At 43.7% G+C, this 17,274-nt stretch overlaps 1 protein-coding gene across 3 annotated transcripts in view; it reads left to right on the forward strand.

Moving 5' to 3' along the window:
* AGPAT3 (1-acylglycerol-3-phosphate O-acyltransferase 3) overlaps positions 1-17,274 on the forward strand; it is an 89,016-nt gene that overhangs the window by 66,043 nt on the left and 5,699 nt on the right. For all 3 annotated transcript variants that reach the window (XM_077171384.1, XM_077171386.1, XM_054627907.2), the window contains 6 exons: positions 5,111-5,337; positions 11,131-11,300; positions 12,115-12,276; positions 13,714-13,867; positions 14,267-14,369; positions 16,734-16,809. In XM_077171384.1, coding sequence (XP_077027499.1) covers positions 5,160-5,337; positions 11,131-11,300; positions 12,115-12,276; positions 13,714-13,867; positions 14,267-14,369; positions 16,734-16,809 — 843 coding nt within the window. In that variant the 5' untranslated portion in view covers positions 5,111-5,159. The remainder of the gene's footprint in view (positions 1-5,110; positions 5,338-11,130; positions 11,301-12,114; positions 12,277-13,713; positions 13,868-14,266; positions 14,370-16,733; positions 16,810-17,274) is intronic.

Raw genomic sequence — 17,274 nt, forward strand, 5'->3', positions numbered from 1 at the left:
TACTGCTTCTGACTTGCAACATCATTAACCCTTCCTCACAGGCAGGGTTTGCCAAGTTTATACAGACATCAAGGAGGCTTAGCAAGCTTCATCTGAAAAGTACAGGACTTTAAAATGTGGTGGTAAAAGGTGAAATTCAGTGATCTAAAAGTTTCGCTCATTTCTCAAATAGCAAAAGTAGGTAAAATACCAGATTTCAGGGTGGGGGCAAGGTATTCAGGGCAAAAGATATCTGTAATTGGTTTCATGGGTGGAGGTAAATATGGCACAACAGAGATGGCAAAAGCATCTTCAGAAAAACTGCAGGCAAAGGTCTGGAGGTGTAAATACTGCCTGCCACAGTTTTTGTTGTTGACAAGCACATTAATTCTCACTGCGTTGGAATATTAGGATCAGTGGACCAGTTTCTAATTTCATGCAAACATCATGAACTTCAGAGGGATTGCACATGCATAACAGCAAGAAATTAATTAAAATCTGGAGTTCAAACTGAATATATTGTCTTAGAGAATGATTAGTGGCTTAATTTTTAATTTTGAGTTCATAAATAGCTATGTGTCATGAAATGCTGTAATGTGCATGTTGTGCATTTGACTGATCTCTTAATGAATGCAGTCACACTTCTCTGCCATTCTCCCTTCTAATGGCTTTGAACTTGGCAAATTCCAGTGACATTTGGCTGAGGTGGAAGTCTCCAGGGAGTTTAATCATTAGGACTTCCATGAATGTAGAAAGCTGGGTAAAGGAGAAGAATAATATTCTGACTTGTATTGAGAGGCATGTTGTATCTTTTGGAAACCAGAGAATCCATGTGAACGTGGGGCTTCAAGGACAACTCTGTCCTCGAGTCCAGGACAGAGCCAGTGGCCAAGGCTGAGCCCACCAGAGATGGTGATACCACCTCAGGGGTAGTGCACTGAGGAAGGAAGGAAGGTGGGAGAGAACTCCACAGCAGAAACTGTGGCCAGAGAGAGGAGTGTGAATATGTGGGAGAAGCCCAGGAGGTTCCAAGGTCAGTGCAGGAGGAGCAGGAGGTGCTCCTGGCACTGGGGTGGAGATTCCCCTGCAGACCCTGTCGAGGCAGCCGTGCCCCTGCAGCCCGTGGAGATCCATGGGAATGCAGAGATCCAGCTGCAGCCCCTGGAGGAGCCCACATGGGAGCCTGAAGAAGGCTGTGACCCTGTGGGAAGCCCAGGCTGGAGCAGGTTTGCTGGCAGGACTTGTGGGCCTGCAAGGGACCCACTCTGGAGCAGCCTGTTCCTGAAGGATTTCACCCCATGGAAAGGAACCAGGCTGGAGCAGCTGCTGAAGAGCTCATCTTGGAGAAGTCCCTGGAGGGCTGTCTCCTGTGGGAGGGACTCCCCTCTGGAACAGGGGAGGCGTGTGAGAAGTTCTCTCTCTGAGGAAGAAGGAGCAGAGAGGAGTAATGGACTGTCCACAGCCCCATTCCCTGTCCCCATGCACTGCTGGCTGAGAGGAAATACAGAAAATCAGGAAGCTGAGCTCAACAAAAAAAGGAGGGGTTCGGAGAAAGTGGTTTAAGATCTGGTTTTATTCCTCATTGCCACACTGTGCTTTGATTGGTAATAAATTGAGCTGATTTCCCCACAGTGAGTCTGTTCTGCCCATGACAATGATTGGTGAGTGATCTCTCCCTGTCCTTTCCTTCACCTTCACAAGCCTTTGGTTGTGTTTTCCCTGTCCAGGTGAGGAGGGCAGTGATAGAGCGGCCTTGGTGGGCACCAGTCCTCCAGCCAGGGTCAGTCACCACACCAAGAGATTTTTCTCCTTGCCCTTTTCTTGAGAGGCACAGAAATAAGGGAGAAAGCCCTGAAGGATGCAAAGCATTTAAGAACTTTTTCATCAGAGCAGATAGATCAAGACCAGGCTGGATTGGGCTCTGGGCAACCTGGTCTAGTGGGAGGTGTCCCTGCCCATGGTGTGGGGGTTGGAATTTGGTGATATTTAATGCTTCTTCCACCCAAACCATTTTCTGATCCTATGAAAGCAGGGAGAGTACTAAAGTTCCCCACAGTTCTCAGTGTGGCTGTACAGGAGGAAATGAAGTTTTTGTGGTAAAAGGTCAATGCTGGGAAGTGACAGTGTTTAAGGAAAACAAGGACAAAAATAAGATTTTAAAAGCCGGTCTTCAAAAATGCAGATGATATGGATAGGTTAAAAAAAATTATATAGTGCTGAGACTTTGCTGTCTTAGGCTGAGGCAGCTGTTTACTTCCTAGATACTTCACTAAGCTGATCTTAATACATATGTCAAATGCAGAAGTGCTGCTTTTCCTTGTTTCAGCAAATTCTGATTTCCCCATCCTCCCCTGACCCTGGGATACAACAAAACAGCTGCTGACCACCTTTAGCCTGTTGTCTTGTCCCTAAATTGCCTGGCTGTCCTACATGGGCAGGGATGCAGAAAACAAAATAATTCCTAGATTAAGGTTAACTTCTAATGATCTTAAAAGTCAAATGTAGTTAAGTGAGGGATTGTCAAAGCAGAGCCTGGCAGGTTTCTGTATCCAGCAGCGAAACTGGAAGGATCAGACAACAACAGCAGGACCAGAGGAGGTGATCTCAGGCTGTGCCAGGAAGGCTCAGATTGGACATCAGGAGGAATTTCTTCATGGAAGGTGTTATTAAGCATTGAACCTGCCTGGGGAATGGTGGAGTTGCCGTTCCTGGAGGTGCTCAAGAAGTGACTGGATGTGAGATTTAGGGCTATGGTTTAGTTGATGAGGTAATGGTTGGTCAAAGATGGGACTCAATGATCTTGGAGGGCTTTTCCAACCTTAATGATTCTATGGTGGCCATCATGTGGGGCAGGATGCTGGTGCAAGAGTGATAAATCCTGTTTTTCATGTCCAACAAAGCTGGAGAAATCATCCTGGTGCAATGTAAGGAGGGATGTGTCCTTTGGGGTCTGTAAAACAGCAATGTCCTTAATGCTAGAGACAAACACAGCCACAGACTCTGCTCAAAGCCAAGAGGCTGTGGAAGTGGAGCCAAACCATTTGATTTGAGGATAGATAATACCTGACATTCCTGTTTCTCCTTGTGCCATTTGTGTCTGCTTTGTGCCCCTGTCTGAGAGGGGCCAGGCTGTGTGGAAAAAGGCTGTAAGTGCTGCTCTAATGACTGTCACAGATAAAATCATATTGGAAGAGCTTCCAGGATGCTCAAGTCCAGCCTTTGAATGGTTTGACACTGGACACAGTCATCAGCAAAGCTGCTTGCACATGGCTCTGCAAAGGGCAAGCAAGAACTCAAGAAATAGCTTGCAGGGGTGGAGGGAATTGTTCTTTTCTTGCTTGCTTGAACTGGCTTTTGAGATACACCAGATGAAGAGAATGACTCTTGGAAGTGAAGAAGTTGGTGTTTAATGTTTGGCAGTGTTTGTTAGAGCGTGCCAGTGGAAAAGACAAACAAGCCCAGTGCTAGGGAGTCACTGGATGCCACAGCTGCCTCCCACATGGCAATGTGTGAACACTGCTGTGGTGTTTTGGCTGTGTGAGACAACTGCAGCCTTTTGGGGAGGGAAGAGGAAGGAGGGCTCCTCTTGTTCCTTTTCAAACAGAAGTGTCTGCTTCCCAACAGCTGTTCTTAAAGTAATTTATTACTGGAAGAAATGTTTCTTTCATCCTTACAGGAAAACACTGGGAGAATTTAGATTATTTATCATGAGCTCCAATACTATTCATCTTGCTTTGCTTTGCTTTCTGTGGTAGGCACAATACTCGCTGTGTTCAACCAGGCTTTCAGGCTTTTTTTTTTTTTTTTTGCCTCTCTTATGTGCTTCTGAAGTGGGTAGGTTACTAATGATGCAAATGGATGTTAATTGTGCACAAACTAGACACTCTGTGCCTTGAAAGGCTGTACCTGATTGGCAGGAGAGAGGATAGAAAACAAGCTTTCACAATTAAATTGCTGTGGAGTTTTATAAATAGCAGCACACCGTAAGCAGGTGGTGAGTGAAAATTATTTGATTTCTCACAGCTGGCAGGGACTTTATTTTCAGACAGCGGGTCCACATCACCTTGGGATGCCTGGTTTGTCAAAAGTATTTGTTACCATCTACTGCTTGATCTGGTCATTTGCCACACTTGCAAAAGCTGAGCATGAAAACCATCAGCAAGCTGTGGCAGAAAATCAGGGCCAAGCTTTTATTTTTTGGGTGAGACCTTGAGGCTGTGGTTCGACAGCCTGGCTGGCCTTGCAGGGCTCCCTGTACCCAACAGGTCAAACAGGCCAGTGCTGGATAATGTGGGGTTTGCAATAAGCTCAGTTTGGTGGCTTGGTAAATACAGTTTGCTGGGTTAACTTTGTGCTGGCAGGATTTGTAGTGGATCAGGTTTGTCTGAGCTCCTGTGGCATTCTGCTGGCTCAGCCCTTGCCAGTCTTTCTGCACCTGGTATAAATATGGCACAGGCTCAGAGTTAAGGGCTAATTTGGTGGAATCAAGATTCTACACCAATGCCCATTCCAGATCAAGTTTGTACTGCTACATAGCCTAAGGATTTTTTATCATTTTACACTTTCCCCCCACACTAACTGGTATATTTGATCACAGAACTGTGGCTTGACAAGGTGAGAAGTTATTAAACCTTCTCCAGCATGGGTTTTGAATGTGGGAATACCTGATTTCCATTTCCATGCCTTAGTGTTGGCCAGAATGATGGTGTGTGTGACCAGCCCTGCTCTTTGCAGGGTGAGGCTCCTCTTACAGTTCAGGACAGCATCCCTAAAGATAAAGCCCCTGTTTGCACACTGTGAGTGCAGGGCTCTGTGTTCCTCCCAGCATTAACTCCTAATTATATGGTATTTGTTTGAATAGAGGTGTGAGATTAGTCTCTTCAGCAAACAATAATCTTCCTGGTGGGCTGTAAATTGTAAATAATGATTCCGTCCTATTTTGGGCAGGGATTTGCACCATCACCTGTTTATTGTGTGAAGACCTGCATGAGGCAGGCTTGGAGAGCACAGTGTTTATTGGGTTGGGTTCCTCTTGATGAATGAGCCTGGACTGTTTCAGGGCTTTTGCTTTGTCAGAGCTTGCAAATCCACTCCATTTGACTCTTGTTGTTTTGTTTTTTTCCTGTTTCAGGACAGTTATTCTGAGTGACGGCCCTTGCACACGCTTCTGAGTGGTTATCATGGGCTTCATTGCCTTCCTGAAGACCCAGTTCATAGTTCACCTCCTCATTGGGTTTGTCTTTGTTGTCAGTGGACTGATCATTAACTTCATCCAACTATGCACGCTGCTCCTCTGGCCCATCAACAAGCAGCTCTACCGCCGAGTAAACTGTCGCCTTGCCTATTCCCTGTGGAGCCGTGAGTGTGCTGGGATGGGCTGGGATGGGATGGGTGGGGCTGGGGAGGGGCTTTGCTTGGTTTTGCTTTTGTTAACTGGCCTGGTTTAGGGCAAATTTGGGAGAAAACCTCCAAAAGGGGGCCCCTCCAGAGAGCAAACCCACATGGCTCCTGCCCCCAACCGGTTTGGGAAGGATTCCTCGGAGAGAAGTGGAAGGAACCTGTTTATTTAACAGGCACAGCACCCCCAGCACACAAAATGAACAATACAGGATGACACCACTCTTCCACTGCTCTGAAAAAGATGACAAATTCAGAAAGTCTCTCTTGGGGGTGGTTGCTCTGTTATCAGTCCCTCCGGTGCTGCTGCAGCCACAGGGTGCAAACCCTCGGTGTTCCCAGGTCCCAGTCCGGAGCAGGTTCAAGTAGGTCCAAAAAAGGGAAAGGAGAAACAGTCCAGGAAAAATTTGAACTGCTGAGCTACTAACTAATGAGCAGAAGCAAAAAGCAAGAGCAAAGCAGGAGCAAAGTGAAAAGCCAAGCAAAAAGCAAAAGCAGCACCACGTACTGCCCCATCTCTGTGTCCCACCAGCCGTGGGGGAGCGGCTGATAGCAAAACCAAAACAAAACTTTCACTCCTCAGAGCCAGTCTGGAAGGCACAGAACATGATATCCAGCATAAACAAACACACAAATGGGGATACAAGCATCATAACACCACCCTAGGACATTAAGCAAAGGAAATACATATATACCTATCAATACAGGATGACACCCAGCCGGGGAATAACGTGCTGTCACCATGATATTTTTGGAAAAATCCCTTCCCCAGGATTTCTTCTCCTGGGAAGCTTCAGCTTCTCCATGTTTTGCTGCTCTGGAATGTGGTCTGGAGATTGTTTATCCAAATGTGTGAATTGTTTTTACTTAATGACCAATCACCATCAGCTGTGTCAGACTCTGAGGAGTCAGTCACGAGTTTTTATTATTCATTCTTGTTAAGCCTTCTGATGTATCCTTTCTCTTTCTTTAGAATAGTTTTAGCATAGCATTCTTTTAATATAAAATAATATCACAAAATAATAAATCAGCCTTCTGAGAACAAGGAGTCAAATTCTCATCTCTCATCTCATGCTGGGGACCCTCACAAACACCACAAATGTGCAATGACTCCATGATTCAGAAGGCTGAACAAATGCTTCATTTAGGGATATATGATATGATATGATATGATATGATATGATATGATATGATATGATATGATATGATATGATATGATATGATATTATGCTATACTAAACTAAATTAAAACTATACTAAAGAAAAACCCATGACCCTTTACAGGCAGTCACAACACAGCTTTGACCTAATTGGTCAATCAATCCAAAACAGCCATCACCAGTGTCTAACTGACAAATCCCTTTTGGGTAAACAATCTCCATAACACATTCCATGTGTGCCAAACAACAGATGCAGCAAGTAGAAATAAGAATTGTTTTTCTTCTTCTCTGAGCTTTCTCACTGCCTTCCCCAGAAAAAATCCTGGGGAAGTTGTGAATTCTGCTCTCTGTGAAGAGAGCTACAGCCACACATGCACATGTATCTGTTTGCACATAGAGATGAGAGAAATGGTAAGTTAGATGTAGATTCTTTCAGAGCAGGTCCAAATTTTTTTGACACAGCAATTATTTTTTTTTTCTGGAATACTGGGAATTCACACAGACGTCAAGGGTCTAAAGTGTGTTGTCACTCTGTCATTCAGAAAAGTGGGAAGTAAAGCTCCTCTGCACCTCCAAGCTGGACTGATAGGAGCTGTTACTTGTGTCCCAATGCCATCTTCATCCAGTATCAGCACCTGTGCTAAGGGACCATTGTGAGCTGGCTCAGGTGCATGTGGGCAGTATTGATCATGTAAGAGCCCAGGTTTATTGTGGGGGCTGCAGAGGGAGAGGTCTATCCTAAAATGTCTCATGTAGATGTGTCTGCAGCTGAACTGTGTGACAAACTTCAGAATCCACTTGCACCCTTCAGTGCCCATCTCTGAGGCCAGGGTCTCCTCTTGTGAGCATTTTTTCAGTGGTTCTTCTTCTGCCCATGGGTCAGCTCTGCACTGAGTGCAGCTTCTTTGTTCTCCTCTGTCAGACCTTTGCAAAACTTCCTCCCTGTGGATGCCTTCTTCTCACAGAGCTGGATTTCTGAAAATGTTTAGAGTGTTTAGAAGGCTCCTTAGCCCAAATGTCACCTCCTGTTTCAGCAGTGAATCATCTAATTGGTTTCCATTCTCCATCCCTTCCCTTTATGCATGGCCACTTACCTTAGTGCTCAGCTCAGCATCCAACTCCCACTTTGGGTAAATGAGTCACCAGAATGAACACTGAAATTACAGTTCAGCAGTCCACTGACAGGCACCCACATTTTGTAAATCATCCATGTGAAGTATCACCAACAAAAACTCTCTGAGGTGTCTGGTTCAGTCTCTTTTTAAGCTTGTCCTTGCCTTTACTGCGCTTTTTGTCCTGCCTACTGAGAAGCATAGGAGAAAGGAAATTAAATAGACTAGCAGGCAAATTGTCAGGAAAAAAGGTTTTGTAGTAGAAGAGCTTAGTAGAAACTTCCAAATTACTTTGGTTGGATGAGAGTGGGGACATATAGGAAATTTTAGTTTTAATTTGCTTGTAAGAATTTCTTTGTGCTTTTAATAATCTAGAATCTGATCTCATGCTGAAAACGATTGCTGCATTAATAGTTAAGCTTTTCTGAGGATATGAGATGCTTGGTCCTTTAGTTAGCACTGTGCATAAAACAACCCACACTTTAAATGCTGCTGTCTTACAACCTCTAAACACTGGAAATAACCCACACCATTGTTCAAAGAGGCTTGGAGAAGCTGAGCAGATAATTGCTTGTACATAGGATAACCCCTAGTGTGTAGCCTGTTATAAATTAACATCTTGGGAAATTAAACTATGAAAATCAATGTAAATGTTATGTGGGATTGCAGAGAGCTGATGGCCTGTAAAGGAAGAGCTGCCAGAATATGCTCTTCAATTGTGATTTATAGCAATTTAGGTAAGCTGTGTAAATGCAGTAACCCCAGTGTTGCCATCCATAATGAAATATATTTCAGTATGGAGAAGCCTTTTGGGAAGGAACCTGTAGGTTGGTGTTCTGCTCTGGATGCTACATTTTGCTCACTTTCTCCAAGCTGTTTGTGGTTTTAGGCTGAGGGTCTGTCAGAGAAGCTGCTCTGCCCAGCTGGCAGAGGATCAGTGCAGGGAGGGATACACAGGTGGAACACAGGCTCTGTACTGAAAACCAGGCTCTGTTCTTACTGCCTCTCCTCTCAAATACAAAAAGGCCAGCTTCCAAAGGGGAGGGAGAGAGACTCTATCCAATGTTCCTGACAGACATTTGGGGAAGGAAGCCTCTCAGGCTCTGGCCCCTACATAAACCCATAAATTCATGACAGGTAGTCTGTACTTGCAGCTCTCCCACGTCAGCTCCTTGCAGATGAATCACACCCTTGGAGAGTGCAGCGTGTTTGGGTTCGTCCTGTTGCAAAAATAACCTCTCAAATGTTGGTCCTTCCAGCTGAGGGATATGCTGTGCCCCTTCTTTGCTTTATTTTTAGGGGACTTGTGAGGCTGTAAATGCTTTGGTTTGTGGGACCCCCAGCTGCTGGGGTGGTTGATGCCAGGTGTTGCTTATTCCCTACAGGAACTGTCCTGGGCAGTGCAAGTGTTGCCATTCCTTCATTCAGAAGGATTTCTTGTGTAGCATTGATAGGATCAGTGCCACGCAAAGGAGCTGTAACCCACACACTGAAAAAAGGAAATGAGCCCACTCCTGGTTATAATTACATCATTTGTCAGCACACTTGTAAAGGACAATCTGTTTCCTCGTGTTAATCCTTTGGCTCATCAGCCCTTCTCTCTCAGTATGAACTCTGGCAAATCCTTCACTGTTTTAGGGAAAAAGGTTCTGCAGAAAGTCACATCCACACTGGCCTCTGCAGATTTTTTTCCCCCGATTTTGAAGAAGAAACACACCCAGGTGATTATAATTTTATAGGAAAATGTAGCAGGTACTGGAGGTGTTCCTCCTTGGTACACAGTCAGCAATGGGAAGGGAAAATTGCTCAGAGTACCACGATGTGTTTGGTACCACTGCTTCATTCTCCTGGCCACCTGCTTGGAAGGTGACCTGAGGACACTCTTGCTGTCCTCTTTCCCCTTTTACTGAGCCAGAATAACCAGAGAAAGGAAGGTGAGTGAACAGAAAGCATGCAAAGCTGGGAAGCAGTGATAGAAACCTGTACCTGGTGTGAAGGAACAAGACAATTCTGTCTTTCCTCTGCCATATTTCCAGTTGACTGGGGTTAAGATCTCTTGGCCAGCAAGGTGCATAACTTTGTCATCCCTCCAAATGAGCAAGTGCTGAAAGTGATACAGGGGAATAACCTGGTGGGTGAGTGAGTGGTCATGAGTGAAAAAATACAGTGCTAGGTGAGCTCTGGACCCTGAGCAGACCAGGACTGGTTTTCCTCATTGTTCACCCAAATCCTGTGTTTGCCTTCTCTCTGGAGTGGTGCAAGATGGATCCCAAACTCCTGTTTAGCAGTATGGATAGGTGACCTTGTCTGATCCCACTGATCAGAAACCCTTGTTTGGGTAGGTGCTGCCCTGTTTGGCAAAACCAGAAACTCCCAATGGGAAGCTGAAAAACTTCCTGGCAGAGCCTGATAGAGGGAACAGAGGGGGAACCTGCAGGTGTAGTCATGTGGGAGGAGTTGAACTCTTTTTAACTGCTATATTTGTGCAATCACATTTTTATTTCAACCACATCTCATTGAAATGAAAAAAAACCCAATGACTACAGTTTGCAGGGAAGCAAATCTTCCTACTGGGAGGATGAACTATTCTCATACTTTTTATAGTTGTCCCATGATGCAAGCAATGCCTTCCATCTGCCTCCATGTACTGAAATGAGGGAAATAAGCTAACCATAGCAACTACAGTCAGTGCATGCTGAATTTAAGTGGAAGGGGGTTTTATGATGAAAAAGGGGAGGTGGAAAATAAAAAAGGGTAACAAATGTTCAGGGTGGAATAAGAGTTGCTGTGATACTTTAAAATTGGAGTAAATGGAGGGAAAAGGGCTCATTCTTTTGCACTAAAAGAAAGACAAAATTTACCATTCTTGTCTTTGCCCAGGTATTTTGATACATTAGCTCAATTTTCTGTTTTTAACTCTGTGTTGATGATCATAATGCAGAACAATTACAGCCCTGTGTTTTAATATTAAAATCTATCACAGAAGATCTATGTCACTGCATCCCTTTAAAAGACCTTTATTGGTCTGTTTACCTCCATAAGGCTTGTTTCATGTGGAGTAAAAACATTAGGCTGCATCTATGCATAATTTCTATTCCACCTGGGAGGAACTGTGCTCATTTAGTGGAGCAATCAACGGCTCCACTGTCTGTTTTCAGGCATAAAAGTCTTGGGGCTTTTTTTTTCAGTGGTCATCAAATTTTGCATTTGAAATGCAATGCCCAAACTTGTCACTGTTAAAAACTTGCTGAATTATCCATAATGCATATGTCTGGTGCCTTAAATACTGCTTAGGGATGGTAATATGGTGTGGTCTGTACCCTTCCAAGCTTCTGTTTCAGCTCTGCTGGATGAGTTTGGTGAAGTGATGGTGTTGGGAGGCAGGAGAGGCTGGGCAGTGAATGGGGCTGAGGAGGAAACTCTAAATGCTTTCTGTAAGGGGTACCCCTAACTCCTCTCTCCACCTCCATCGTGTTTGCTAGAGTTGGTAATGCTGCTGGAATGGTGGTCAGGCACAGAGTGCACCCTGTTCTCAGACGAGGCCACGGTGAAAACCTTTGGGAAGGAACACGTCATCATCATCCTGAACCACAACTTTGAGATCGACTTCCTGTGCGGCTGGACGATGACAGAGCGCTTTGGAGTGCTGGGGGTATGTGCGCCATGAGCTTCCCCTTCCTCTGCAGGGTGGCAGGTCTGCTTTGTCAGGACCCAGAACATCCCTCTGGCTGTCCTGAGCAGCCAAGACCCCTGCCAGGGGGCTCAGGGACCCTGGCACAGAGCCCAAAACACCTGTGGGTTTGATTATGACCCATGGAGCAAATGACCAACCTTAGATGAAGATCTGCAAGCCATGACAGTTTAGGTAGAATAATAGTGAAGTTATCACGGGGTGGAAAAGTAGATTTTGGGGTTTCTGGTATGGGGGTTCAGGAGGCAAGATGGAGGGAACTGGGCATGTCCAGCCTTTCTCCTTCTTCTTCTTGGTCTCCATCTCCTGCTGTGATGCTGGCACTTTTAGATTGGTTTAGAGTAGAAGCTCACTGTCTAACATAGGTGATAGGCATTGGAAAGTAATTGTAAACATTGTACACGTTTTTAGTATAGAGACATAACACTGCCCTGGGGGCAGGCAGAGTGCCTGGAACTGTCCTGCTGGATGGATCTCAACAGGACAGGAGAAAATTTTTTATAGATAAGATACAATAAACAACCTTGAGACCAAGAAATGAAGAGCTCTGACTCCTTCTTCAAGTGCCAGGCTGGGAAAAGAGACTTTGGAACTTTTCTCGGGGTCACTCTGACCAGCTAATGATCCCGACACTGCTTAAAACCCACCTATAAACAGTTTCTTTGCATTTAAGTTCCCAGATCCAACTCCATCATCTTAGCTTTAATGTGTTTGACCTCGTTGCACAAATGAGCAAATGACATTTTTGGATTGTCACTTTTGTTTTCTCTCCAAGAGTTCCAAAGTTCTTGCTAAGAGAGAGCTGCTCTATGTGCCCCTAATCGGCTGGACGTGGTACTTCCTTGAGATTGTTTTCTGCAAAAGGAAATGGGAAGAGGACAGAGATACAGTCATTGAGGGATTGAAACGTTTGTCTGATTATCCTGAATATATGTGGGTAAGTGTTGAGTCTCTCATCTGGTGTTGGCTGCTGGAAGTGAATCACTGACAGACTGGTGCCTGTGGCTTTGTGTGTCAGGAAAAGGTGTGCTCACTCCCAAGAGCTGTCATGGAAAAGCTGTCATGCTCTGTTTCAGGAGGTCTTTTGGGATATGCTGGTAGTGCTTTTTGTCTGTTGGTAAGGGAAACCATTTGGGAAACAGTTCAGAAGCTTGAGAATCATTTATAAATCAGGCTTGTGTGATACTAATGATTTTGTCCAAACTTATTTTGTGCCTATTAAAAAAACCCCTTACATTTGATTGCTACATCTGCATAACATTTTCTCAGGTAGGCATCAACAAAAAAAATCTTGTTTGGAGAAGTGAGTGAATTTGACTGCACAGGCCATGGATTTTGATGGAAAGTTCCTGTTAGTGTGTTCATTGATCTGTGAAATTGCAGGTTTCCCAAAAAGTCTCTGTGAGAACATATGGCAGGCTTATATCTGCTTCTGCAGTTACATTTTTTCCTTTTTATTTTGACATTATTTAAAATCAAGGGTAAAACATCTCTGTTTCATTGTGTGCAATGCTGTTAAACTTCACTGCAGCATCACAGTGGTGTAATCAACCCATTAACCTTCTTAGAGCTTTGAATGCAAAGGTTTTGATAAATTCTCAATTTTGCTTTTATAGCAGCACATGTAATGTACAATTATTTGGCTTATAAAACATTAAGAGGCTTTTTATGCATTTTAAGTGAGTTTTCAGTATTATCCAGTACAGCTTGTTAAAATTAATAGTGAAACATTAAGCCCTAACTAGAACATTGTGAATGCATTGGAATTTTCTACCATTACAAAGACAGAAAAAAGTAAGAATCTGGAGAATGTATTTTAAGCTATTTAATTGCTTGAATATATAGATATGAATTATATTGACTATATCTTTCTGATAAGTAAGGGATAGAAAAGAAAATACAGAATAAACCCTACCAATTAGAAAATCTCAAGACTGAACTTGAGCTTCAAATCTATACAATTTAATGATTCTACAACTGAGAACCAAGGACGAGTCTCTAGGGAAAACAACTAGAAAATATAAGTGCAAAATGTAGTTAGCATTGATTATTTAAATCAAGACTTCCTGCTTGGTAATTGAAATCATGATTAAAATTGACTTGAGTGGATCAATTTCCTAATTTCTGTGCATTCTAAATGCCACAACTAGGGCTGTCTTTTTGTCACCTTAAATTTGGTACAAGTGTTGTTAAATGTAAAGGTAATGGTAAATGAGCTGAGAGTTGGTGCTTATGCCTCATACTTGGTGAAGAGCTGACACAACTGAAGGGTGTGCACATGTCTGTTTATCTTGGACAAATTTTCAGTATACTGCTGGATTTCTTTTGAAATCTCAAGATATCCCTGGGTTTCTTTTGCTTTTGTCTTGCACAGTTTCTGCTGTACTGTGAAGGAACTCGTTTCACAGAGACCAAGCACCGCATCAGCATGGAAGTAGCTGAATCTAAGGGGTTGCCTAAACTGAAATACCACCTGTTGCCCAGAACCAAAGGTTTCACCACTGCTGTCCAGTGTCTCAGGGGAACAGGTACTGCCAAGCTTTGCAGCACTTGTAATGTGTTGTTTAGCACCAGCATATTCTGCTGGGTTGTTCGTTACAATTAGTGAGCTGGCAGTCATGAGGATCCAGCATGTCAGCTGGTAACTTGTAAATTGCCACAGAACTGGCAGATACCAGTCTTTAGAAATACTGAAAACCTTTTTATGTTGCTTAGTTCATCAAGTCATCTGGTGTTTTACAGTGCTGGGAGTGTCAGGGGGCTGGTGCAGATAAATGTGGGGTGTAAACACAGAATAGTGGAGGACTCTGACACATCATTAATGCAAGGCTTGCACAAGGCTCTCTTGCTGTCTCAAGCAAGGATGCCAGAAGGAGCTTGCTAGAATTGCTGCTGTAACAGCCCTGTTTTATTTTTTTTCCTAACAGTTTCAGCAGTGTATGATGTAACACTAAATTTCAGAGGAAACAAGAACCCGTCTTTATTAGGAATTCTTTATGGAAAGAAATATGAAGCAGATATGTGTGTAAGGTGAGCATTTACTGATGGAGGTGAGCCCTAAGATGCATAGTTTAGCATGTTGAAGTGTATTCAGATTTTACAGGGTAATTTCCTTTCCTGTAGTCCACTTCTCCTTGACCTTCAGCTTCAATGGTCCCTCGTAGTAAATAGTCTAAAGCTCCTTTACATGCCAGTTTCTCTCCCTCACTCACATGGTTTGATCTGCAGATTAAAAATTTAAAAATGCTGAAATTCAGACATCCTGTGAATGAGGTGGGACATTGGTCACATTCCTCACTGTTCCTTTGCCTCAAAGAGTAGCTGTTAACACCTAACCCCATGCAGCACATACACATTTGCATGCACACACACCTCTTCTCTTTCTTGCTTTCTCCTTGCTGCCTTCTGCTTCAAGGGCTTCCTTGTGATCATAAAAACGACCAATCCTGTTGAATTTCTTCTTTTCCCTTTTATGTTTGTACCTGAGACATGACCTGGTTATTCTTTCCACAGTTCTTTAGTCAGTTTGCTTCTGCTTCTCTGTAGGATTCATCCACCTTTTGGAAGATATTGCTGTATTCTGGTGATGAGGCTGATGCTTGGTTTTTAAAAGTTAAAAAAAAAAAAAAAAAGATCCATTTTCCCTTCCCCCCACACCTTTCCCCTCTTGCCTTGGGTCTGTGTGTTGCTGCAACATCCACAACATTTTAGTCTCTCAGCTGAAAAGATGACTGTGAAGCTGTCCATGGAGAGGTGGAGTTGCTCATTTGCAAGGGGTTTCATTTTCACTATTTACACTTGCCAAACATATTCCTGATGAGGAAAGTGAGCAGACAATTTGCCAGCCAGCAAAACAGCTGGTCAGGCAGCTCCACCTGTAATTCCACACTGATGGCAAGTGCATGTAGGATATCTGGCAGGATCTGAGGTGCCCATGCATGGATGTACATCTGTATAATTATTAATTGTACACTGAATAGTGGCAGCCTTCAGTTAAATGTCCTTTTTTGCTAATGGAGGTGCAATTTTCTTTCATTTCTTGGAGGGGTAATGGGAAGAAAGAAGAGATATATAGTTTTCAATAGAGTTAGAAGAGATTTGGGTTTGTAAAAGTCTGTTGCCAGGTAAAATCACTAATTGTACTCTACAAGTGGCTGTGCTTAGATAATTCGATTAAAAATATGTTTGTGGATGGAATGAATATTCTCAAGTTGCTTTTCTACACTTTTTCTCTGTTTTGGGGAAGAAGCTGTGAGAGTAAGGAGACTGATTTTACAGATGTTTTGCTGAAAATGGAGCACATCCTTGTTGTGCCAACAGACTTAGTGTAGCTCAGAGAAGGGAAGCACATAAGCTCCTGTTCTTGGTATGTGCAGACGTAGTTACCTGAGCACAGGTAAGCAGCTTAGCTCTGCACTGGATCCAGTCTTTATCTCGACAGCCTCCAGAGGAAATAATCAGGAAATCACCAAATGTGATTGCTGTGAGTCCCCTCTAGTGGTGACAGCAACACCACAGCAACTTCACCAGAAAGCTTTCAGCAAATCACTTTTCACTGAGCTTTTATTGAGCATTTTGATATGAATTGAGCAGTTTCTCTTGTTAGGGCTCATGTAAGTAAATCTGCCAGATCTGGTGTTCATTTGGCTTATGAGATGCAGAAATCATTAGGAATGTCTTAGAACAAATTCACAGAATCATAGAGGGGCTTGGCTTGGAGGGGTCTAGAACACAGAAGAATGCAGGGGAATGGTTGGCTCTTCAGCACTGCAGAGAGGCTCTGGCAAGGCACCTGTTCTCAGTGAGGTCAGGTCAGGGCTGGCACTGGGCACAATTGTCACACACCCCCAGAACTGTGTGCCTCAGACTGTGGGGCTGCAGAGGCAAAGAGGGACAAGTGCAGTCACTGCAGATGTTTGCCTCAGAGATGGCATAAAGTGAATGTTTAGTTGCCCTCCCATTGCTTCCAAAATTTGGTTTTCACTACTAAAATGTAACCAGCAATTACCCTTGGGTTTTCCACTTGCTTTTCTTTTCCCAGCTCTGAGTGCCTCAGTCTGAGCTCACTGGAAATCAGCCAGGGGTGGATCTGGTGAAGGAGGAACAGTGTTTGAATGGGAAATTATGATTTCACTGATGTGCTGACACTGACAGGAGCTTGTACAATTTCTTTTGTCTAAAATAGCACCCAATTCCCAACTTAAAACCTCAGATTTTAAGTCCCAGTTCTCTGTGTTTAAGACCTCTGCCATCAGTGACACTATTGGCAAAGATTTCTGCCCTTTAGTGAATGGAAGATCTTCCCTAGGAGAGGCATAAAACCAAATATCTGGATTTTCCCTTAATTCTTTTTTTTTTCCTTCTTTCCATTTTTTAATCTTTCTACTAAACTAGGAGATTTCCTCTGGAAGAGATCCCTCAAGATGAAAAGGAAGCTGCAAACTGGCTTCATAAGCTTTACCAGGAAAAGGTAAATAGCTTTACATTCTTTTCTGCCTTTTGGGACTTGCACAGGGGAGTGTATTAAGGCAGTGAGTAATACACACTCCTGCACTGGATGGAGAGGATATTATGCATAACTAGGCAGCCATCCCTCAAAGTGCTGGAAGGAGCAGGACCAAGGAGGCCCTTGGCAGCAGAGGGCTGGGTAGTGAGGTCTCAAATTGCCAGGAAGCACAATAGAATTCAGAGATATGCCTGAGCTGTGGAAGACTAACAGCAATCCAGTGTCTTTTTCATTTTTCAGCACTTGGATCTCTGTCATGCATTTCTAAAGGCTCCATTTTCCCTGTGGGTGTTTTTAGGCACTTGAGAAGAGGGATAACTGTCTGTCAGGGACAGCAGGTCCCAGCTTTCAGCTGCAATTGTTCTTTGCTTTCATTTTTCCTGCACTGTCACTTTCCTTCTGCCTCTTGCTAATACTTCTGCAGTGGTG

This window comes from Agelaius phoeniceus, chromosome 2, assembly GCF_051311805.1.
Source record: "Agelaius phoeniceus isolate bAgePho1 chromosome 2, bAgePho1.hap1, whole genome shotgun sequence".
Classification (NCBI taxonomy): Eukaryota; Metazoa; Chordata; class Aves; order Passeriformes; family Icteridae; genus Agelaius; species Agelaius phoeniceus.